This window comes from Athalia rosae, chromosome 7, assembly GCF_917208135.1.
Source record: "Athalia rosae chromosome 7, iyAthRosa1.1, whole genome shotgun sequence".
Taxonomy (NCBI): Eukaryota; Metazoa; Arthropoda; class Insecta; order Hymenoptera; family Athaliidae; genus Athalia; species Athalia rosae.
In genome coordinates this window covers 12,203,054-12,227,086 of record NC_064032.1, presented here as the reverse complement: position 1 = coordinate 12,227,086, position 24,033 = coordinate 12,203,054, and the positions used below count along the sequence as shown (strand labels likewise).

The 24,033-nt window shown below is 37.6% G+C and overlaps 2 protein-coding genes across 5 annotated transcripts in view; one reads left to right on the top strand and one right to left on the bottom strand.

Annotated features, from left to right (window-relative positions):
* Nucleotides 1–22,763, top strand: part of LOC105688015 (zwei Ig domain protein zig-8) — a 44,928-nt gene extending 22,165 nt beyond the window's left edge. For both annotated transcript variants that reach the window (XM_048658427.1, XM_048658428.1), the window contains exons 3-7: nt 17,711–17,901; nt 18,058–18,271; nt 20,266–20,452; nt 21,265–21,386; nt 22,051–22,763. In XM_048658427.1, coding sequence (XP_048514384.1) covers nt 17,711–17,901; nt 18,058–18,271; nt 20,266–20,452; nt 21,265–21,386; nt 22,051–22,214 — 878 coding nt within the window. In that variant the 3' untranslated portion in view covers nt 22,215–22,763. The remainder of the gene's footprint in view (nt 1–17,710; nt 17,902–18,057; nt 18,272–20,265; nt 20,453–21,264; nt 21,387–22,050) is intronic.
* Nucleotides 22,764–23,136: 373 nt separating this feature from the next.
* Nucleotides 23,137–24,033, bottom strand: part of LOC105687987 (tRNA dimethylallyltransferase) — a 42,763-nt gene continuing 41,866 nt past the window's right edge. For 2 of the 3 annotated variants that reach the window (XM_012403975.3, XM_020853502.2), the window contains 3 exons: nt 23,909–24,022; nt 23,651–23,839; nt 23,138–23,477 (listed from right to left, as the gene is read on the bottom strand). In XM_012403975.3, coding sequence (XP_012259398.2) covers nt 23,343–23,477; nt 23,651–23,839; nt 23,909–24,022 — 438 coding nt within the window. In that variant the 3' untranslated portion in view covers nt 23,138–23,342. Of the gene's footprint in view, nt 23,478–23,650; nt 23,840–23,908; nt 24,023–24,033 lie in introns of all 3 variants that reach the window. The other variant, XM_048658425.1, reaches the window with a different exon arrangement.

Genomic DNA, 24,033 nt, shown 5'->3' with positions numbered 1-24,033 from the left:
ACGATGCACGTTTTATTAATCCATAAATATATTTTTGGCATATCGTACATTTTGTTTTTTGTGTTTTTTTTTTTTTTTTTTTTTTTTTATTCCTACGCCCCGAATCAACAAGCAAATTCCGTATTGGCGAAAAATGTAATCGAATAAAACGATAAATATCGCATCATCCACCGAGGGAATGAATAGTGTGTTTCATTATTTTAAAAGGGCGAAAAAAATCTGATACCAAATTCAAAATTTTCGACAAAACCAAGGTAACACGGTGACACAATGGTACAGCTTGGTTTAAAATTTATCACTGCAACCGGTGAAATGTAATACCTACGTTATATATACTTTTGCTCATTTCGCGAACGTTGAAGAGGGGTTTAGTTGGAACTTGTATATATATAGCGTATGTATTCAAGATACGCGGGAAGGGGGTGACTTTTGGATTGTTATATATATATATGTACCTATTATATATATATATATGTATATACACAAGGGTTGTAGCATAGAAACGACGGTAAAGATCCACTTGACTGTAAGCAGCGTAGGATGTAACGGGCAATTTAAGGACTTCCTCCGTCAAGGGTTTTAGTATAGGCAAATATATATACACCTACAGGTGTACACCTATAGTACATAGATGCAGGGTTTGCAAAACACGCTGGGTTACTGCTGTGTACGATATATGTACAGTCGGTTTGCTACCCTAATTCAGATTTCTAGATGAGGGTGAAAGGTAGCTAGGTATAAGGTATAAGGTGGTCGCGTGGTACAGTTACAACCAACCAACGGAATCCGTGCAACCTAATTTATATACTACCATGTACTCGGTTATTGGTGAAAGGATATTTCGTTACTAAAAACGCCTCCCTTATATGAATAGCCATCGCGAAACGCGAAACTGCATCCACGATTATGCCGAAAAGACGCAAGAACGCGCCGACACGCACAACCGCTGAAATATCTCTCGCAAATCAAACCCGCGACGAAAACGCGTGTCGTCATTTTTCAATGATGAAAACAAAATCGGAAGATATCTTTTTTTTCTTCTCAACGATTCATCCCTCACCAGTTCGGAGTCCCAACGTGTTCACTTGTCTATCTGCAATCTGAAAATGTAATTTTCTTAAAAATAAAAAAAAAATGATAAAACATGCGAAGCGTAGCTATTCTCAATCTACATACCTAACATCTTTGTAATGGGGGTCGTAGAATTGGTCTGGAATAATTTTTTTTTTCATTCCCACAATTTTTTCTTCTCTAACCGCCACGCCATTGTTACAAGATTGAACAAAGAGAGAAGAAATCAAATCGGAAGGATGAAAAAAAGTTTGCACCGGCAGCACTTTTTTGCTGGTTTATTTTATTTTATTTTTTTTCTTTTTACCGCGTCGAAAATCTACTATATTTCGTGTGTGAAATAAAAAAAAAAGGACAAAAAAGAAGAGAAGAAACAATCGAGAAAGAAAAAAAAAAGAAAACGGAATGGAAAAAATGAATACAACTGCACTTTAAAAAGACGCAGAGCTTTCCGTCTCGCTGTATATTAAAGCTGTATAATATGGGGTATAAAACAGTGTGTACCCCACGGTGTGAGAGAGGTAGAGCAGTCAACCCCTTTTTCGTACGTGATTTTCTGGCGTTGAGAAGATTTCGTGGATATTTCTCACACCTCTCCACGCCCTCGGGAAGGAGAAATGGCAGCGGAATAGGATAGAAAGATGGAAAAGCGAACCTCTCTTCTCACTCGCTACGTGATCCCTGGCTCGAGCCACTCTTTACCAAACCAGCTTAGGGCTGCAAGATTCCAACCACCGCGTATATATATATATATATATATACGTACGCATACGTGTATATAAAAAATAGACTCGGAGTTTAAGGATGGAAGGGGAGATAAATCAGAGATGAGAAAATAAAATCGAAAGCGAACAAAAATAAAAATGATATAAATACCGCGTGTGTATACGGAAGGAGGCCAAAAGAGTTATAAGAAACGGAAAAAGGGAGATAAATAAAATATCCCAAAAGGTAGCGGAGTCACTGAAATAGCAACACCGTTTCTGAAAAAATGATAAAGAGAAAAAAAAAAAGGAAGAGGACCAAAAAGAATCCGTGAATCAGGGTGAGGAGGGAGAGAAACTAGCGGAATGTTGATGAGAGAAATTTTCAAGTGAATTCGTACATCAAGGGAGTGAAATTTTTCATTTTTCAGAGCTGTCCGTCGCCAAAAAATTTGTAATTCGAATATCTTCACTTGTTAGATATCGTATTCTAATTGAAGTAATCTGCACACATGTGAGTAACTCTTACCGAATAATATTTACCGAATTATGGCGTCCTTCGGTTTGCCGCACACGAACTGTACGTACATATCCGCGCGATTAACCTTATCGCGACTAATTATTACGGACAACGTATAGTGTACGTAGGTATGCGGTGTGCACGTCTATTACGTATGGAGAGTTTCGGAGTTACCGTGTAACACCTCCCGTGATCAAAGCTGTCCTTACGTACCGTTCGGCGAGAGCCGGTTGATTGCATTATTAAAGACTCGCTGCAATCCAGTTTATGTATAACACGTTTATGAACCTATGTGGATGTGTGTATGATAAATAATTAGAGACCTTTAATTCCGCGTGACAATTACAAAGCAACAATTTTGCGGTAGTTGTGCCGCGGCACTTGGAGTCTAAGGGTCGCGGGGGCGAAGGGGGCGAAGGGGGCGCAGGTTTAAGCGAACGATAAAGGAACATGGAGGATACATATGTGCGCATAGTACACGTATGCACGTACATTGAACACGTGCACACACATAGTCACTTAGACCGCAAAGCTTACCGCCGCAATTTCACATGCACGGATATATGTATGTATATATATATATGCATGCGATACATAATATGCATCTGCACAAACTTGTTTCGGAGTTTCGTATCACGGGTACATACGAGTTACATAGGCATACATTTACCTATTAGGTTCACTCCGAGGGAACGCTAATTGCCGAGAACTTGATACACGAAAGCCGAATTCCAAACTTCTCATACTCGACACATACATAAAATATATATGCATAATCTATGTTTCATCTTAAACTGAAACGCGATTTGTGAAAAAACAAATGAACAAAAAATACTCTAGACATTTAACTCGAGTTTTGATTTTATTGCGATCAACATTTTTTTCAAGCCGAATTCACCAGCTATATCGATGAACATATAAAATGGATCGAGTCGACACCAATTTTTTTTATCCAAAAACTGAAAAATCGAGGATATCTCGACGGGAAAATTTTTTAGCTCAATTTTGTTTGAGGATTCGTGTTCCTGAGGTCGAAATACGTTGGAAAAGTGCCCTGCGATCGATTTTAAAAATACTTAATTTTTTACCCGAAAATTGAAAAAATCCAAAGGGGTACCCCTTGGAATTTTGTCGATTTTGGGTCGAAAAAAAATATTTCAGTTTATATGCTATTCTAACGTATTTTGACCCCGGTAATCCGAATCTGAAAGCCGAATTGATCTACCTACAAAATTGATCGAGTTATCGCCGATTTTTCGCTTTTTGGAGCAGAAAAATTGAGATATCTCGATTGGAAAAATTCGTAGCTCAATTTGGCCAACGGATTCGTGTTTCTGAGGTCAAAATACACAAGAAAAGTGTCCTTTGATCAATTTTGAAAAATAAAAATTTTTGGTCAAAATTTGAGATTTTTCGAAGGGGTACCCCTTACGATTTTTTCAAATTTTGGCCAAAAATTTTTATTTTTTTAAATGGATCAAAGGACACTTTTCTTACGTATTTTGACCTCAGGAACACGAATCCGTTGAGTAAATTGAGCTACGATTTTTTCCCTTCGAGATATCTCCATTTTTATGCTAAAAAAAGCGAAAAATTGGCAATAACGCGATCACTTTTATACATAGATCAATTTTTCTTCTAGATTCGGATTCCTGAGCTCAAATTACATTAAGATACATCAAAAAATCAATTTTTTATTTTTGACCCCAAAAAGCTGAAAATTGGCGATAACTCGTTCAATTTCAGAGATAGATCAATTTTTCTTTCAGATTTGGATTTCTGAGGTCAAAATACGTAATAAAAGTGTCCTACAATTAATTTTAGAAAATAAAAATTTTTGCCCAAAATTTGAAAATTTTCCAAGGGGTACACCTTAGATTTTTTTCGATTTTGGGGTAAAAAATCGAGATTTTTATTTTTAATTCGGTTTTCTATGGTATTTTCATCTATTTCGATCTCAGGAATTCGAATCTGGAAGCCAAATTGATCTATCTATAAAATTGATCGAGTTATCGCCAATTTATCGTTCGAAAAAGTAAAAAATCGAGGATATCTCGACGGGATTTCCTCGCCCCCATGAAACGGGGAGTTTTTTTTTTTTTTTTGTTCCAATTGTCGCTCGTTGGATTTCGGCACAAAAAAAGCCGCACACGTCAAGAAACACTTCATTCGTGGAGGGGTTGTTATTGCTGTACACGGTGTTCCAAATATATACCGTCGAATAAAATTTCCCCACACACGTGTACACATGTAGTTAAAAGTGTTACATGTGCGCGTATATATGTATGATATGTAACTCGAGGATTTTATGGGGTGGGGTGGGTTGCGAGGGAGGCGTATACGTGATTTTAACTGAATGTAATTGAATCAGCATCGCGGGAACACCCTGAGGCTAATTATTATTCAACGAAGGGTTGTTACCCTCCATTCCGCCCACATATTTTCATAACTCATTTCAAACACCAAGAGATCGCACTTGATTAGCTGTAACTTTTCTATTTTTTTTTTTTTTCCAACGATCGATTCGTTAAACGATTCATCTACCTGCCCTCCAAAATCGGAGGGATTGAAGTAGAAAACGATCGGTCCTAAAATATGAAATTTCTCTAAAACACGAAATTCTCCATTTTCGGGATCCACTGAATTGAGTGGATAGAAAAAGAAAGGGATCAATTTTTTTTTTTTTGGTTTTATCCTATGAGAGAAGAGGAAAAAAAGTGTCGTAATTGTGGCGAGACAGTCTTCATTGAGTAAGGGCGGGTGAAAGGTGTGAAAAAATTCATGAAAATTAGAACATTGAGAAAAAATTCATTCTATTTGCGTAACTCAACTCGATCCCCGAAGGAATGGGAAGAAAAAAAAAAAAAAAAAAAACCCCCGTATTATAATATGAAATGAAAAGAAGTAGGTTGCCTTTTTTCGGGGTGAAGATTGAAAAAGTACAATAATTATAATAGTGAGTTTTTTCCTTCAACTTTATAAAAAATTGTGGATAGCGAGTCCAAGACCAAGAATACGTAGAAAATATTTTCCGTTCCTTGGGCCCCTTTCTTCTCTAGAGTTAGCGGTATAAATATATTATACCTACATTTTATTTTTCACAATACTTGAACCGGAATCGTAACTGCGGCACATCAGAGAGATGCTTTCATAATTAGGATATGTATAAAGAAGGAAATGTGTGAAAATGAAAAGATGTAAAATTAAGTTCACACAGAAACAAAAAAGCGAGACAACGCCAAAAGGAGGAAGAAGAAACCAGACGTGAAAAAGAGAAAAATTTCCTCAACCCCTGAGCTCAAAGAAAAATCTGCACCGGTGTAGATTGTATACAGTGGAAACAAATCTGGGGCGACGAGAAGCGAAACGAAGATGAAAATGAATTAAAAAAAAAACCAAATAAATAAATAAATACAAATGAAACGTGACCTTAATGAAAAAAAAAAAAAATAGGAAAGTAAAAAACGAAAGAAGAAAAAAAAAAAGTGAAAATAATCAAGACCGAGAAAAATGTAGTGTCTAAAATTTGAATAGGAAGATGCATCGGTCCGAAGGATCAAATAGATTGAATGCATGGGTATAGGTAACGTGAAGATATTTCGTGAAAATTCTTCGCGAGGGAATTTTGCTTTTCTCGTCAAATTCGTTGAATCAGTCGCGAACCGATAATCAGCGCGTTTGTATTAATGATCGGGTTGAAAGTTTGTTTCAACATGGGGTTACAGGTTGGGTTAGTTGAAAAGGGAAGTTTTAGTCGATGCGGTTGGAAAGTCCTTCAGTTTTGAAGGTCCGGACCTCCTTCTATTTTTTTTTCTTCCCCTCGGCTCTCCCGTTTGCTATTATTGCAAACTACGTGGCGGAGTTTTGTTGCAAGCGGGAAAGTATACGTGACTTCTAGTCATATATATACATACACATATCCGAATACCTTACGGAGTAAGTTTGGAAAAAAAGCGATCAACAAGGCACTTGATAGAATAAACTTCTTCCCACAATCGTCCTCCACCTCGTTCGTTCCCGACGTCGTCCGTCGTAGATGTCGTCGTCGTTCTCCTTCTCTTATTCACCTCAAACCCGCCCCCCCCCCCCCCCCCCCATTTTCCTTTAGCAGCATCCCTCGCTCGCTCACCGACCTCTCTTTAGAAAGCTTTTCAAATACTCACGTAAACAAACTGCGAGCTCCCGAAGCTTTCCGCACATAATTCCGCAAGGGAAAGAAATAAAATAAAATGAAAAATAAAAAAAAATAAGTGTTGGGGAATAAAGAAAAAAAAAAATCGATATTCGCGCGGAAGAACCGAAGCTTTATGTATACGTACTTATTTATTTCCGAGTATACGGTGTGAGCTTTTTAGGTTTTTTTGTTCGCTTCCTCTCTCTCTCTCTCTCTCTCTCTTTCTTTGCTGTACCACGTGTATACCTGTACTTGTAACAATGTCCATTGTGTACCTCATACACAAATATACCCTATGCTACGTACGATCGCGTACGTGAGAAGATGAAAAAAAAATCGAAAATGTGAAAAAACAAAAAAAAAAAAAAATGAAACCCGATACGCGTAAAATATATATCTTTTTGTACACGGGTATTTATATGTAAATAAGCAGAGCTTTTAGAAAAATTTTCTATAATGTAACAATGAAGACGCGGGTATACCACAGCTTTTACAGTTTCCTGAGCGATTATAGCAATACATGTACGTACCTATGTAAGTTTGTATAAACGGGAGTGGATGATAATGTTACATGGAACTTGTAGAATATTGCAATTTTGTATAGTACCTACGTCTGGCAATGTATTCCCCTAGCAATATAAAATATATGGGATATCAAACGTTACCGATTCCGCATTCACAACGATCAAAGTAAAATTACACGCCTATTTCACGTTTTGAAAACGAAAGAGAAAAAAAAAATTCTCTCGGGCACAAGGGAAAAAAAAAAAAAAAGAAAAAGAATCATTGAAAAAGTAATTACAACAAATAATCACGCGGGTCAGTGATTTCCAGCGAAACTTGAAAAACGAGAAACGAAGAAAAAAATACAATTACATCGGGGGGGGGGGGGGGTGAAAATTTTGAAAAATTATTACTTTCGCCGAATGTTGGGAAAAAAAAAAAAGAAATAAATAAATAAATAATTAAAATAGAAGCACGCGGATTTCAAACACTCTGTCAAATTAATTTTCACTAATTTTTCGTTTCATCTCCTCAAATACATGAAACACTAAAAATTAGAATTCATGAAAAATTCAGTAAAAGTTTTCAATATCGCAGGTACACGTGTGTTTTACCGACAACAGAATCCCCCGGGGCGTTGCGTATGATACAAGCCTATTGAAAATGACGCGCATCGCAAGTTCCCTGAGAAAAGAAAATTATAACAAGAGACGAACGTTGTGAAAATACGAAATAGAAAATATCACTAAGAGCCGAAACGGAGAATAAAAATGTTAAAATGACGAGCACGAGAAAACAACGGTGGCGTTACACGTACAGCAGACACGTACCTATAGACGGCGGGGATCTTTTGAGCTCGAGGGGGTGGTTGATCTCCGGCAAAAAACATTTGCCATGAGAAAACGAGTCTTCAGCCGGTTTTATATCGTCGGTGGACGGATAGGTGTTGGGACCGGGTGAAAAGTATATACGAAGGAGGACGACGGGACGACAGGACGAGAAGATGGATGGACCACTTCCGAAGTATTTTCTAGCGAAGCTCCGCTGCCAGCAGCTTTCGCGACTACCCCCGCCGTCCCTTCCACTATCTATCGCTCTCTCTCTCTCTCTATCTCTCTTAAACTTCGGTAAGACAATGCGCGCCTGCGGTTCGAAACAAATGATGCTTTTGTGGGGTGGGTGTACACCGAAATTCGCAAAGTATTCGCCACTACGGTATGTACTTGAACCGCGTACATGGGTAATGTATTACATGATATCCGAGGGTACAGCCGAAACCCCGTCGTTCTCTCTTAAGATGAATATTTATCGCCGTGTAGCCGACGATCGTAACGCGCTTAAAGACTGTCCCGTATCAACCGAGCGAAACAATGAAAGGGTTGATTATGTGGCTAGTCATTGTTGCTCGTAATTGTTGTTCTCGTCATCTCGTCGATTACAACGATTGTCTTCGAGTCTATTATAGATCCAACGTAGCGCGATTCTCTTCAACCGTTTTCATCACCGCGTAAGCTTAAAACTAATGGTCATGTTGTCCTATCTGCTGTACTACATCGGATAACGACGCGTATAATATTATCAAACAAAATTAACGAACCCGTCGAAATTCCAAAAAATAAAGATCGAAATAAGATCCACTTGTCTCTCTTCAAGAAAAGAAAATCTTTTTTCGAATACATTCGAAATTGGAGAGGCTCTTTTGAGAGGTTTTTTTATTTTTTTTTTTATTTTGACTCGAAATACTTGATGCAATTTACGAGGAAGGGACGGGCGGGGAGGGGGAAGGCTCGAAATTCCTGCGTAAGGTGGATACCTTTGAACGTGATAGTATTCCAAAGTCAAGGATACATTCTTGAGGCAAATCCTCAATTAAATTAACCGGGAAGTTCCGGTACAAGGTTTCCCCCGTTAATTGTCATTTAACATTGATTATAAAATGAATTTCGCATAATAACCTGAAAAATAATAGAAAAATATCGAAGCTTCGAGGAATTTGAATTTTAATTAGTGAAGAAACGAAAAATTAATAAAGATACGAATAATTTTACGTAATTAGCGAACGGGAAATTGCCAACTAACGACAAACCCGCAAGTAGTTGATACGTGAACAAAAAAAGCAAATAAAAATCGATAAAAAAATCGTCACGAGCTTTTTCAGAGAAATGAAAGAAAAAAAAAACTGGAATGGAAAATGATACCGTACACAGGAGAGACGGGATGACCACCGTGACTGAATTAAATTCCATCGTTCGCACTTTAACCCCGCTGTAAAAATGGGAAGAACGGGGAAGGGTGAAAAAAGAAATACGAAAAAGAGCGGGCAAAAGAGCGTAATATTCCGGAAAAGATGAGCGAAAATAACAAAATTTGAATTTTAATTGTATTATGATTTTTCAACGTAGATCTTTTACGCGCAATTACGTGTCTAGCCATTTCTAATTAATCGTAAGACCGGAGCGCCTGCAGTAGTTGGTCGTAATTTTTCTATCGCTGTATACACCACGGGATAAAAAAGTAAAATAAATTAATAAAATGGGTCCGTATACCGTGCACTGTAGTACACTCCTTAGGTATATACCGCACATACAGAGATATATATATAGCGTATACCCGGACACATAATTTTGTGGAAATGGTAAATGGTTTACCGTTTGGTGTTAAATCGTTCGTATGATTCGACCTTTCGACATACCCTGTATAACTCCCGTAACCGTTCACATTTTCAGAACGCAAATAGAGAAACGCGCTATCGTTTAGAGAAATTTCCACCGAAAATCCGTGCGAACGCCGTCGATGAGATGAAAAGGTTAAACCGAAAGGATAAGGGCCTGGGCGAGGGTCCGCGGTTAATGAAATAAATGAAAAAATGGCTGGCCAAAAAATCTGAAACAATATCAATCCGGGGGTACGCGTAACGGATGAGTGTGATTATTTCAGCTGCTGAAATTGGAGGTTTGCATCGTCGATCGTAAACGTACCGCAATAGCGTAATAGCTTACGGGTTCGATTCTCCTTGCACCTTTTTTGCCCCACCTCGTACTTTCTGTACTTTTGTGCGGGACGAGGAGCAGCTGCATTCAGAAAATAAGCGAAGTTGAAGGGGTAAGGTGCGCCTTCGTGTCGTATCGGGGGGGGTCGTTTCGGTATATCGGATTGCCAATTCAGTGAACGATGAACGTAAACGTTTCGCAAAACGTTTTTCACCGGTAGGTAGGTACGTACCTACCGATTGCACCGCGTAGTGAACAATTTAAGGCAGTCAGCACACGATTCGAGTTCGATGTATACGTATACGTACACGGTTAGCTAAGGTTACGGAGAGGCGATATTTTATCGGGCCATTTCGCGTAACTTACATAGTAAATATATATTGTATGTATATATATATATATATGTATATATATATGTGATGTATAACTTACGCCCTTCGGACTACTATCTGCACAATTCGAGTTGTACCTGCTATGCATGTTCAATTAACTACCAGATTTCTGGATTCAACCGCGCCCTGCACCAACTACTCGGGCTTTATGTTCCACTTTTTTTCTTGCCCATTAAACCGCAACGTATAGGTAGGGTGATACATACCCTGCCGAAGCGTTTTTTTTTTTTTTTGCCTCTCTTCTCTCTTTTCCTTCCTTTCACCGCAAATTCCCATTTTTCCGTTCCTCCGAAAATACGCGAGCTTTATAACTTATTGTTACGGTGTGGAGAGCGGAAAATTCTAAATTCGAGGTAAAGAAAAAGAAATAGAAGATTTGAAAGAAAAAAATAAAACTTGTCGTCCTGAGCTACTTCGAAACGTTAACAAGAAAAATTTTTTTACAACAGCTCCATCGTTATTAATTAAAAATGTTACTGCAGCTAATTAAATTCTGCGATCAAACTTGACCAGATTGAGACACAAAATATTCCCAAAGTTTCAACGTTAGGTGTATCAACCTTTTTTTTTTTTTTTTTTTAAATTTTCAATTATTATTGCTATCGTTATTTTTTGTTTTTTTGAAATCTCTTGGATTAGTTGGTTTAAAATTAATTCACCCAAGCGTTTCCATACGCACCCGGGTATACAACGTTTAAATAAATAACCCCGGTTGTATGAAATCCAACGACGTACAAGCTCTGGAAAGAAAAAAAGTAAAAAGTAAAAAACTAAAAGAATATATGGAAAAAAAAAGAAAGGAGAAAGGAGAAAGGAGAAAGGACGGAGATGAAAAGCTTTTGCAAACATTAATTTCCCCTTTGCGTATACCTAGCGTATCCTTACCGCCTGGTATTTTCTATGAGTTTCATGAGCGATAACCCCCCCTTGTTATATGTGTATATACATGTATTTCTCGACTGCTGTACGAGTACACAGCGGGTACGTGTGTCGAGAAAATTACATAAACGAGTAAGTATATGTAAAATGTGCATGTGGACAGGAATTACATATTACCGGTGTAGATCCGCAGGACTCGATCGTAATACGAGGAAAGTGAGAATTAATCCGCCCACTCGCATAGGATTAAAGCTTGCTCAAGCTCAACGACGATATAAAATTTCCTCGCGGAATCTGCCCCGTAAAAGCATCGAGATTTTCGTCTGAAAAAAAAAAAGAAGAAAATAAAAAAAAAATAAAAAAGAAATCTATCGATCCTCATTTTCGCATCATCCGGGAATATATCAGGCGTTAATAAAGCCAATGGAATCGAGAGAGCGACGTAAAATTTGAAAAATAAAAACGACCCCCGCGAATACGTGACTGATTGCTCTCTGAGGAAAAGCAAATGGTACGTAGATACGTATGTTATACGTACATGGATGTGCATGTAGCAAACTTTGGGTATATTATAATCTAACATCAGTCTGCAGTACGCTCTCCGAAGTCAAGCAATATTACAGTCGCTGTTGGATTGAACATTATGACCCGAATATATTGTAATATCGAGGCCGGAAATTCTCCAGAGTTTCTCCGTTTACCCGAGGTATAGGTACGACATCCACCCAGATACGGGGTGACTGAGAAATGAAATATGTAATTCATTTTTGTTTTTTTTGTTTTGTTTTTTTCTATTTAATTTTACTAGAAAATTTTAAACTTGTCACGCGGTGACAATCTATTTCATTTTTACGTTCGCGGACGTGTGTATAAATTTTAATGAGAAAAACCGAAATATCCACCACTCCCTGTATAATTACCGTACATCAGTTATTTGCATTTCAGACCGCGGTTGTAACGCGGAGTCAATTAGACGGTGAATTTATAACAGTGTCGAAGCTGGTCAGTTTGTGTGCGCGGAGTACGTATGTAACTGGAGTTTGCAGTTGTACAAATACATGAATTAATTGAATTTCGTATGTAGGATAACGTGAACGTTCGTTGCAAAACGGTAGAACAGCCGTAATTTTTGGTCCATAAAATTAACGTCGAGTGATCGCGCTTGTTTCGAAAAAAAAAATTTCAAGATCCACCGGTTACGAATGCGCGAAGCTCGTCTCGAAATCCGATCCGATTGTCCAAATAAAATATAGAAATAAAATTCCTTTTTTTTTTTTTTCCAGCCACCGGAGAGAATAAATATGTATATTCACGTAATATGCACGTAGTGTAATTTCAGTAACGACTGCGATGGCAAATTGTCGCGAATTCGTTGACACGTAAATTCAAGCGTATATATATATATATATATATATACATATATATTTTTCCTGCAGGTAAAATAATTAACGAAACCGGAACAACGGCAGCGATGCTGATAATTAATCTAATTTTCAAATACGATCATTTGATAATCCGCTATAGTTGGTATTTACAAAATTTCATTCGTTATCGTTATACCGAGTCAACTGCGAATCAAAATCGGAGCATTATTTGCGAAGACACGTTATACCGCATCCGATATTCCGCAGTGTGATTGCGTAGAGATGGACTTTTCAAAAATCAAAAAACTTTCTTTCCCTTCCCAGATGATAAAACCGAAAAATGAAAAAGAAAAAAAAAATTATCCTTATTCACCCGCAAAGTATGATCGGTTACATCGTCTCGCCTAATTACGAAAATCGAAAGATTTATAGAAATTATATCGTCGAGCGAACGCGACGTTGAAGTGTGAGACGAGGAGAGGAAAAAAAAAAAGAATATACGCCGAATCAAATTTCCATGTAGAGACACGGTACGTGAGCGCAAATACCACATGCAAATGACGTACGTACGTACGTACATCCCCTGAAAATGTATCCGTTACACGGGTGGCTTACCGACTCATAATAATATCTTCTGCCTTTCGCGTTTGCTTTCGCATTACGGTTGAAATTTCATTCAAGAACAGCTTTGCAGAGGCAGCGCGTGCTACGGTGCACGTAACCGTGTTCACCACACGTCGACTGTTCATCCTACCGCCTCCTTTGCCGCTGCAGCTGAGAAAGACGTGTGGAAATTCAGGGGGAAATTTATACACAACTACAACTACCCATGATGCGGACGATGCCGCTGTACACCCGAAGTATAAACCGAAAATGAAAATTGTTTCCGTACCTCGGATGAGGTTCGAAATTAGTATTCGAAAAAAGGCGGAGGAGGGAGGCGGGGGGGGGAGGGGGAGGAAGTTTTTACATTCTCCAAATCAAAGTTTCATAGAGAAATATGTGTTTCGTGTTTTCGAATGGTCACGAGTCGATCAAAAATGAAAAAATCACGCGGATGCGCATAGCGGAAAATTGGGGGAGACGTTTTACATTAGTTTGGTAGAGGCGTACGGGGTGTATTCCGAGGGCGAAGACACTTTGTTTCACGGTTCGGTTAGCGAGCCACACGTTGTTACCTGAATCGAGTCGGGAGAGCCAGCCGGCAAGTAGAAAAGTAGGACGAGCGGGATACACCGCGAAAGCAGACTCCGGAGGCTCAGGGGTGGATGGCTAGGTGTATAAATTTCCCAAAATTTCAAGAAAGGGAAGGAGAGTGAGTTGTATAAGTTAGAGGAAGCCATTTTCACCTTAACTGACGATCGCCGTGTACCCAGGGCGGACGGAACTTTCTTACAATAGCTTTCTCCAGCCTGCCCGTTTAATTCCGTTGTTTGTCCTTCTGCGGGAGAAAGAAAATTTCCCGTTTATTACCGGGTGAAGATTTTCCACGTTTAACCCAACCCGACACGGCCTGGCCCTGAGCCTCGGTATTTTTTTTTTTTCAACATAAGTTTTCCTATGTACATCCTGTATAAATATGTATCACACCCTATTGCGAATAATTTTCTTTCGCGGTGTTGAGAAATTTTCTTTTCTTTTTCTTTTTTTCTTTTCTTTTTTGTTCCATCTTTTTTTTTTTCCTCGGAATATTCAAGTACATACTCGAGAAAACTCTCAAAAAGTTGGACTTTGATTATTTAAACGTGATATAATCGCTGACTCAGAAATTCCCCAGAGTTATGCGTAGTACATACGTTTAAATACGTGTAATATATAGAAAGTACAGCTCTGTATGAATTAGAGAAAAAAAAAAAAAAAAAAAATCGAATGAAAAAAAAATCTCTTGTACTAATTACCACCAATTATTCCGACAATTAGGAGTTTGAGTACCTAACCCCAACGTTGAATGAATATTTTTTCAAGGAATTAGAATTCGATCGCGTATGGAGGAAAAGAAAAAAAAAAAAGAAATGGCGCACGCTGATTTTTATTTTCACTTGTACAATTTCGTGGGTACACCCGGATGCTTTTCGCATTGATTCCGGGCCAGTAAAAGACCACTGGAACGTTCGAAACCAAAAAAAAAAACACAGCCCAACAAAAAAGAGCGGGATAAAAAGTGAAAAAAATAGAAAAATAGGATCCACCGAAGCGTGAACGAAAAAAAAAAAAAAAAGCTTCTGGAAAGCGTTCCGAGAACTTGCATGAAGTTGCAGGGGTTGCAGTTGGCGATTCGTAGGGTAGTTTTGCGCCGGTATATGTATATAGGTATGTAATATGTACATGTAATACAAAAAACGAAATCCGTGACACGTTGGGTGGCAAACACATGCTCTGCATTTATTAGAGAGGGAAAAAAATGATTTGGAAAAAGTTGTGTACACCGCGCGTGTGAAATATCTGCGGAGTGTTTACGATGGCATCGACACTGATGTCTGCGGGTCGGAAATAGGTATAGCGAAGTAGATAAAACCATAGATAGTAGGTGCTAGAGATTACTGGAAAAAGGGTGAAAAGCTCCCACGGGAAAACCCGCGGGACGCGATGGACGAAAAGAAAAAAGTAAAACCGATACAACACCGACTTATATGAAGAAACCTGAGAAATATACCTACGTATAGATAGTAACCGAGGAAAGCAGTCCCATTTTTGAGGATGGGCAATTTTTTGAATCTCATCCGCCGAGTTCCTTCGATTCAAAAAATTTTATCTCTACGAAATATTATTATTTCTCACCCAAAATGAAAGTAGCTCAAGGGATGAGACTCGCAGGTTGTGACTCTCGCAAACCGAGGACCACTTTTGCCAGAAGATGATGGTTTTGAATTTTTGTCAACTAAAAAAAAAAAAAAAAAAAAAAAAACTATGAAAACAAGAAAATGAAATAAAGATGTTTCGAAAACACCAACACAAAATATTCTCCTCCCTTTCTGATCTATAATTTGTGTAGCGTAAAAAGGACGTTGAGTAAAGACAAGAATAAAGGAACCTTCAACTTGCGTCGAAGAGCCCGAGGGTCAATCTATTCGCTGCGTCGCGACGTCGAGCGAAGGCAGGACATTAGCAGTGATGGTCGCGGAGGTTCGCCCGACTAATTATCTAATGGAAGACAATGGTTCGTTGCATAAAACGCAAGTGGACGATCTTTATCCCCGTCCGTTGAACGCGGTTGTCTTCTCTTGACCCGAAGGACCTTTCAAATTCGAGAAAAAAAATTTATCTTTTCCTTTTTTACCGCGATTTTTCTCTCTCACAAATTCGACACCCCGTTCGAGTAACTCGTTATTCTACCGCACTATTCGATTTTCGACTTTTTTCTCACCTATTTTTCCAGGCTCACTGTACTCCCTCGCAACGTACAGAGGTGGAATACGGGGTACGAATTAATGGGGGTGAGTGAACGAAAGAGAAATTTGAGAAAAAAAAAGAAATCAGACAACTAAGCGAAAATAACGTTTGGGGAGGAAAGAGAAACAATTCGCAGCTAAGTGCTTCGTAAGGCTCATCGTCGTTTGAGGAGTTTAAAGGGGAAACTTTTTAACGATATCTTTCGGCATAAATAGGTGGTTATATTATAGGTTGAAAAGTATAGAAGAGCTACCGGGCTGACCGGGTTTAAGGATACTTTTTACATTTATTTTCGCTACACCGGAATGTGAAAAACTGAAGGAAACCAAAAAAAAATCGTTGGACGGAAAGAGAGCTTTATCCGCTCAAGTCAATGAGGCAATATCCTGGAGGATGATACCCCAAAATGTGTAGGAACGACGGAGAAGGGGAAAAAAAAAAAAAAGTTTTCAAAATACGTATATATATATATACCCCATTACCAGGGTTTATATTTAGGGATCGCCGCGAACTTTTCGAGTGAGTCCAAAGTGGGGTTAAAATACAATTCAACGGATAAAAGATCCCGCGAACTAACGGAAATCCGGTGGGATAAATCCTTAAAATTTCAACACAAGACTTTCACATTTTCGGATACAAACAAAATCGCAGCACCCGCACGGTTATTGAACAAAAAAAAGAGAAAGAAAAAAAAAAAGCGTCGAATCGGACAAATCAGGCCGAATAAAGGAACCAATAATGATTCACGCTACACTAAAAAAAAAAAAAGGGAAATCAATTTTCCTCAAAAATATGGGTGATAAAAAAGATAGTCCGTAAATCCTCGACGTCCACGTTTCACACCCGAAATACGAGGACTGAAAAAATAAATAAACGAGTTGTGCCCGTTCGGTGCGACAGTGATTCTTTTCGAATTATACTTTTCTCCGTTTTGAACCGTAGGTATTCGCCGGATGAAAAGTTTTTTTTTTTTTTTAAAGTAGGAGACAAAACACATTTATGCAAGCGTGTACCTTATACCCTCGCATCTTACCATTACGTCACAACGGTCTCGGAGAACTTGAAACCGTTGTCGTATGGCGTACGGAATGAAATTGAACATTCTTTCCCCGTACATCAAAGTATATGATACACGTGTACAAACGTATATATATATTTATATTTTATATGTTGCCCAACTCTCGCATTAGTTACCCCAGACTTCTGGATAATGAACGAATTACTCTCCTTCCATTTTTGTCCCTTATTTTATTTGTCCTCGTTTGTTTTTTTTTTTCGCTGGCCTTTTTCTTCCTGCAAGTCGAACGCAACGATCATGAAATATGATACGGTGTATAAAAATTCTTTCATACAAATCATCAACTTCCCTCTTGTATCCGCTGAGATTCGAGTGACCCAATTACTAGAACCGGAGAAAAAATAGAAACGAATGTAGGAAAATTAGTCATCGATAAATAATCCGAGTTGCGGTAGGTAGTAACGATCGTGAAGTTAATAAACGTGATTCATTCGGTTGAAAATCTAACGATCGATCAATTTTTTTTTTCTACCCAAACTCACGCGCGACTGCAACTTCTCAAATATTGTTCGATGCATACCGATTCGTTTCGTCACTATTAATATCGCTGTACCGGGGATGTGAAATAATTTTCTCACGCTATAAACTAACAATAAGAACCGCGTGAAATGACGTTTTAATGAACATCGTCGTACTCTTCACAGACGAGATGAGTCTGCAGCTTCCTCCTATTCGAGTACCTCACTTGAGGCATCATCACGTTACGCACTGGGGTCCGTATTTCGAAAATGCAGAAAACGACGATTCGGCTATCAACGGAATTCGACACGTCGTTCTTCATCTCGGTACGATCGCGATGCTGGACTGCCGAGTCGCCATGCTCTCCGATAAAACGGTGAGTAATAAGAAAAGTGATTCTCTCTTCTTCGTCAAACGAACCCACCCGATAAAAAAAAAAAAACCCTGTCTCGTTTGATTTGTTTTTAACGCTCGTCGGGAGGGTTCTTACATTTGTTTGTTTTTTTTATTTCTGTTTTTTTTTTCATTGCAGGTAATGTGGATGAAACGTAACGCGGAACGAGTGTCACTTTTAACCGTTGCCAAAAGTACCTACAGTTCGGACTTGAGATATAGTCTGAGTTTTCAGTATCCGAATAACTGGAGGCTCGCAATAGCTTCGGTTCAACGCGAAGATAACGGTCTCTACGTCTGTCAGGTGAACACCCACCCTCCAAGAATGCTAACTACGAATGTCACGGTCTTAGGTAACGATCACGACAATTAAAATAATTATCATCATCTGAAAAATAATTCATACATGCATATCACGTCGCACGATATTCTCCGGAGTGAGAAATCCCAGACGGTTTTTGTTCTTTCATTCAAAAACTATGCAAGTTTAAAAAATTTTTTTTCATTCCGTGACATTTTTTCCTCGACACATTGCACCCTTGGAAAAAACTTCTTCAATTTCGACAAGTTTACATGACTCGGATGTGTATCGATCGGCGTCTCCTTTCCCGGTTGTATATTATATGTATAAATAGAAAATTCATCAAAGATTCGATGAATTTCAAGTATGTATCACTTTCGATCCTTCCGATTCTCCAGCTTCGTATAAAATGAATAGAGAGAAATTCGTATCCGCCGTGTTCCACCGTATACATATACATGTCAAACATACATACGCACGTATATCCTGTATCGAAATACGTTTCAAGGGGCAACTTTAAATTGCCCCAGAAAGTTACGGTTTAGGGTTCACGCAACTTTGGACGTAATTTATTTACACGTAATATATGCATACGTATGCATAAACTTGTACATCTGTTTGATACTCACCGCTCCTTCTCCCTCCGATTCCCCTTCGGTGGATAGAGCGCGAAAAGCTCAATGAGCTCCGAAAAATACAAAAAAAAAAAAAATAGGACAGAGTAGAAAAGGTAGAAATTAGGTGTGGAGAAAAAATCTTTCCCCCTGTTCGCAATTTTTTTTCCTATGTAATTGCAGTATTTCATTCTAGAGAAAATTGAGAAAGATATTGAAATGATGAGAAAAAAAAATTAAACGACACGCGCCGTCAGATTTTGAGAGAATAAAAAGAAAAATTATCTTTATCGTGTGACATAGTAAATGCGTTTTGCAGCTGAGGTTGGAATTGTGAAAATAATAAATCTCAAATTATTCACACGCAATCACAAGTTTCGGTAATATAAGTTATATAGTTATTACGTTGTACATTACGTGTGTACGTATAGCCGGTTTACTCGTGGGCGAAATTTTCTTCCTTTTCGCGGCGACTTTCGGTGAGCAGTACACACACACACACACACGCACCTATATGTTCCAGAGGAAGGATTGTACAGCGAGTGGGTAAAGTACTTATGTACATTAATTATTAATTAGAGAAGCTTTAACGGCGATTTGTTTCCGAGGATTATTATATATACCTGTGTACGGATTTAAAAATATAAATTCTTTTCGAACAAAGTTTCTAAGCAAGGATTTTCTTCAAAGCGGAGCGTGCGAGAGTATTTATACTTGTGAGTATATAAAATTAGATAGATGGGGTGGATTATTAAAATGATCATTATAACTTGATATTATAAGAGTAGTTAAAAGCGACGGCAAAATATGTAAAGAATTAATATGAATCGGCGGTAAAATTAAATGTGAAACTCGAAACGTTCTGGTTTCAATATTTATACTCCATTTGAAAATTTATACGACAGCGTAAAATTATATAAAAATATAAGGAAAAATACCTCGAGTCGAATAGGGAAAAACGGTGGTTCAGATATTTCATATCTACGCATACGATCCCTTACAAACGCCGGAAGGGGAGAAAGATTTCTCTCTCGGGAAAAAAAGAACGAATGAAATGTCGAATAATGCAACGACAGACAATGAAACGCGATATGATACGTCAAATACATCTACCGACATTTTTCCGTGCATCATCTTTTGCTCGATTATTTTCTTCAGTTTTTCATACTCTTACCTCTGACGGGGTCGTGAACTTTCAAATTGAATATATATGTACAGTCCCAAGGTATTTTAATACCCCTGAAGAGGTCATCGAACTTGCGTACTGCATTTTTTCCCCTTTCCCTCCCATCTACACTCGGATTCTTTCGAAAGTTTTCCTTTCGCTCGTTTTACCATCAGCTAGTCTACAATTTGTATTAACAGATTATTCTCGATAAAAATAAAAGCGATTTCAAAAAAAATAATCGATCGAAACGTTTGCCGATTTCAGCACCGGACATAAGAATCGTTGACGAAGCTGGTCACGAAGTACAGGATCGTTACTACAAAACCGGAAGTGGGGTTGAACTTGCATGTGTGGTAAAAGCGTCGCGACGGGTAGTCGAAAAATTGCTACCAAGATGGTTGAAAAATGGTGAAAAAATACCGGACCATATTAACGTTTATCACGTGAACGGGTAAGTTGAGAGAATATTTTTCAAAAATTTAACATATTCGTTACGAGTACCAAACTTTGTTACAATATATACGGTAAGAGATGCCTCCAAGAATATTCGCAGGTATTCCCACGGAATTTTCTAATTAATCTATTTTCGTTTAACTTTTTTTCGGGCCAAGGCGAAATAGAGTCCATCCGGACGAAAGGATGAAAAAGATACGGCCAACGGCTAACTTAATTTTCTACTTCGAGTCGAATTCGGTTATTTAACGCAAAAGTTTGAAAGTTAGAAATTACCCATACCTATATATCTCAACTTCTACGTGGTCCCGGTCTTCATTCAGATTCTTTTTTGGATTCGAAAACTTCACGAATTTTTCAAAGTTATTCTTTCGCATCCCGGAAAACAGAATCGAGTTTTTTTTCTCTCTCTCTCTCTCTCTCTCTCTCTTTCTCTCTGTACAAATGAAGAATGTTGTTCATTTTCACGATTGATCAATACTATCATTGTTCTATAGTCGAAGAATTTTGTTGCGAATCGACGATGTTGTCGTCGTTTAAAAACTTTCTAACAACAAGAACCAAAAAAAGTTTCACCGTGACAGGCGTTTTCGAAGTTTTATTTTCGGAGTAATATAGTGTTTCGTGTGTTTCTCATTAAGCTGTATACTCACGTAAAACTCTTTACGTGTAGAAAACTATTAGTTCTATATAAAACACAAACGAAAAAACAAATAAAAAAAAACCGACGATGAATTTGACAAAATTTACCAACGATATTAATAATACAACGAAAGTAAATAATCTTTTGCCTTTTCTTTTCCCGAACAGATCTGAAGACAAAGTGACGACGAGAATTTACATCGAAAAAGTCGCGAAAAGCGACAGCGGCGAATATACCTGCAGTTTTGATCAGCACAGTACTTCGCTCGTTCATCTGCACGTTTTGAACGGTGAGAACAGAGATTAAAAAAAATAAGAAAAGAAAAAAACACGCGGACATTTATGCGATTTTCAAGTAGCGGTGATATGGAAATAATTATTCGGATGAGCGTGCCGTGCACGTATTCGTTTTGGGGTGAACAGGCTTCGAATTTTCATGAGTTGTTAAATTGCCTTATTGCATCGGCGACGGCATTTTCCTGTTCCCTGGCGCTGCTCTTAGTTTGGAAGTCTCGTGAGGAATTTTTTTTAATTTCTTCAAGCTGCATATTATACCTCGAGCGTGAAAATCGTAAAAAAGAAGGGTGGCTAGATATACCTTGAGCCACTTTGTGCCGAGAAAATTGCTACAACCCCCAAGAGTTTTCTAATTGGGAAATTGAAAAATCGTTTGCACGGAAGCTTTATATGAAGCTCCGTATTAATATCTCATATATTAACCCTTCGTAGGCATGCGAATGGAAGGAAAAAAAAAACAGGAAATTAGAATGAAAATGAGAAAAATTAAACTTGTAAATTTCTGGACCGAGCAGTTTTTCGATAAATATCTAACGGGCAAAATAATAATAATAATAATAATGATGATGATGATAATGATGATGATGACAAATAAATGAATAATAAAATCTCTTATCTTCTGAAGCCAGTTATTTGAATCTTTTGTTTCTTTCGCAGGTGAAAAGCAGGCAGCTGTTCACCACGACCAATGGAATTCTGGAAAAGTGAAAAGGGAGAACAAAAAAACTATGATATTATTATTAATTATTTTGTTCAGTGATTTACTTACCGTTGCCAATGGATGCAACGTTGGGAGTAGGATTTCTAATGTCCTATTTTAACATTGATTTTCAATTGCTCTTCTTTGGAAAATCCACACATCCGCATGCACGTATACGTGTCGTTGCATCCCGATCTTGACGATCCAGTAACTATAAAAAATTTGATTGATTAATAATCGATCGATGCCATTATTAATTGAATAATATTTAAATCAGTATTGCCATTCTATATATCACATGAGTACGAATATTATTGTGAAGCAGTTGAATGACGTATAGTTATATGGAATTAAAAATTAAGGATGAAAAAATAATTACACGATGTGAAAATGAAGTTAAAAGGAGAAAAGAAGAAAGAACATCCTCAATTATGCGTGTGCAATTGTAACTTGTGGGGTAAAATTAAATCAATTGTAAATATCATTACTAATTCCGCTACATGTATTATATATATATGTATATTACGATTATTGTTATATGAATATTATGGATATATATTATACACTGTATGTATAAGCATCGTTAATAGACATGCTATTCAATAATAATGAATGTAAAATAAAAGATTCTACTCACCTTTAAGATAAGAAAATAACTATGACGAAAAAAAATCTACAGGTTTCTGAAGTATTAGCAATTAGTACCGACAAAAATGATTTGACCGATGGTTGTAAAATTAGGTTTTACTTTTATCATTTGTTGATAAAATTTTTCAACCGATAAATAACCTTTTGTCGGTACTGTACCAACAAATGGTGTGCTACTCAGTTGATATAGGAAATTTGACCGAGCCAACCGTAGGCAGAAACAAGAAGTATATCGAAACATTTAATTTCATTACCTACAGAGAAAATCGATGAAGTCTCTTACCACCGCGAAATTCAAATATGAGAAACGTTTTTTTCCATTTTTTTTCCAACTTTCTTAAAGGGAAAATAACGAACGACAGTTTAAAATTTTTTGATTTTTGGATCGGGATTTTCATAAATATTTATAATATTTTATTTTATCACACAGTCAACAATTATTTACATTTTGAACCACAGGTATGTGATAATAAAATTCAGTTGTTTTTCAAATTGTTTCTTTTTTTGGTAATGCGCTCTGGAATAATTTATCAAATCTCTGCGGGTAGAGATCAAAAGGAAGAAAAACTTTACCATGAAAAGTATGATGAAATGCCATGTTTCATGTCAATTGTTCCATGGGTTCCTTCGCCGCTTTTTCGCTTTCAATTTTGGCTTTCTTAACCATTTTTTCATGTTTTCTTCCGTTCAGATGTGCCTTCCATTGGAAATCTCCTATTAACACTCTTTCGCACGTCTGTGTACACGAGACAAACACATCGATACTTCAAATATTGATTAACACTAAAGTTTTACGTAACATTTTATATTATATATGTGAATAATCAAAACGTGGATTTTACATATACATAAATATATGTATGAAAATTTCGTGGGTATAAAAAGACAGGTTATAGGGATTTGTGTTACCTCGCAGAAGTGAGTCTGATCAAATTTATCACAGAAATTTTTTCCCCCATCAGTCTTAGCGTTGTTCAGGGCCTTCTGGCTCGGCGTTTTCCCCTCAAGTTTTTCATTTATAATCAAAATAGCCGGTTCCAGGACGTTCTCATTCCATTTATCGAGGTCTGTACAGTCCAACGAATATATTAGGGGAACCTGAAACGTAACTAATTTTCTTCGTTCTCACCAACTAAATTTTTCTCATAATGCTCCGAGAAATCTCACCTCCCGATCCGACCGATCTATGAACCGATTTTTCACCCATTTGTGCTGCCTTCTAGCGTACTGTTTTGTTCTTATTCTTAAATTCTTAATACCGTCTTCAAGAAGTTCTTCTCCCTGAAAGACAA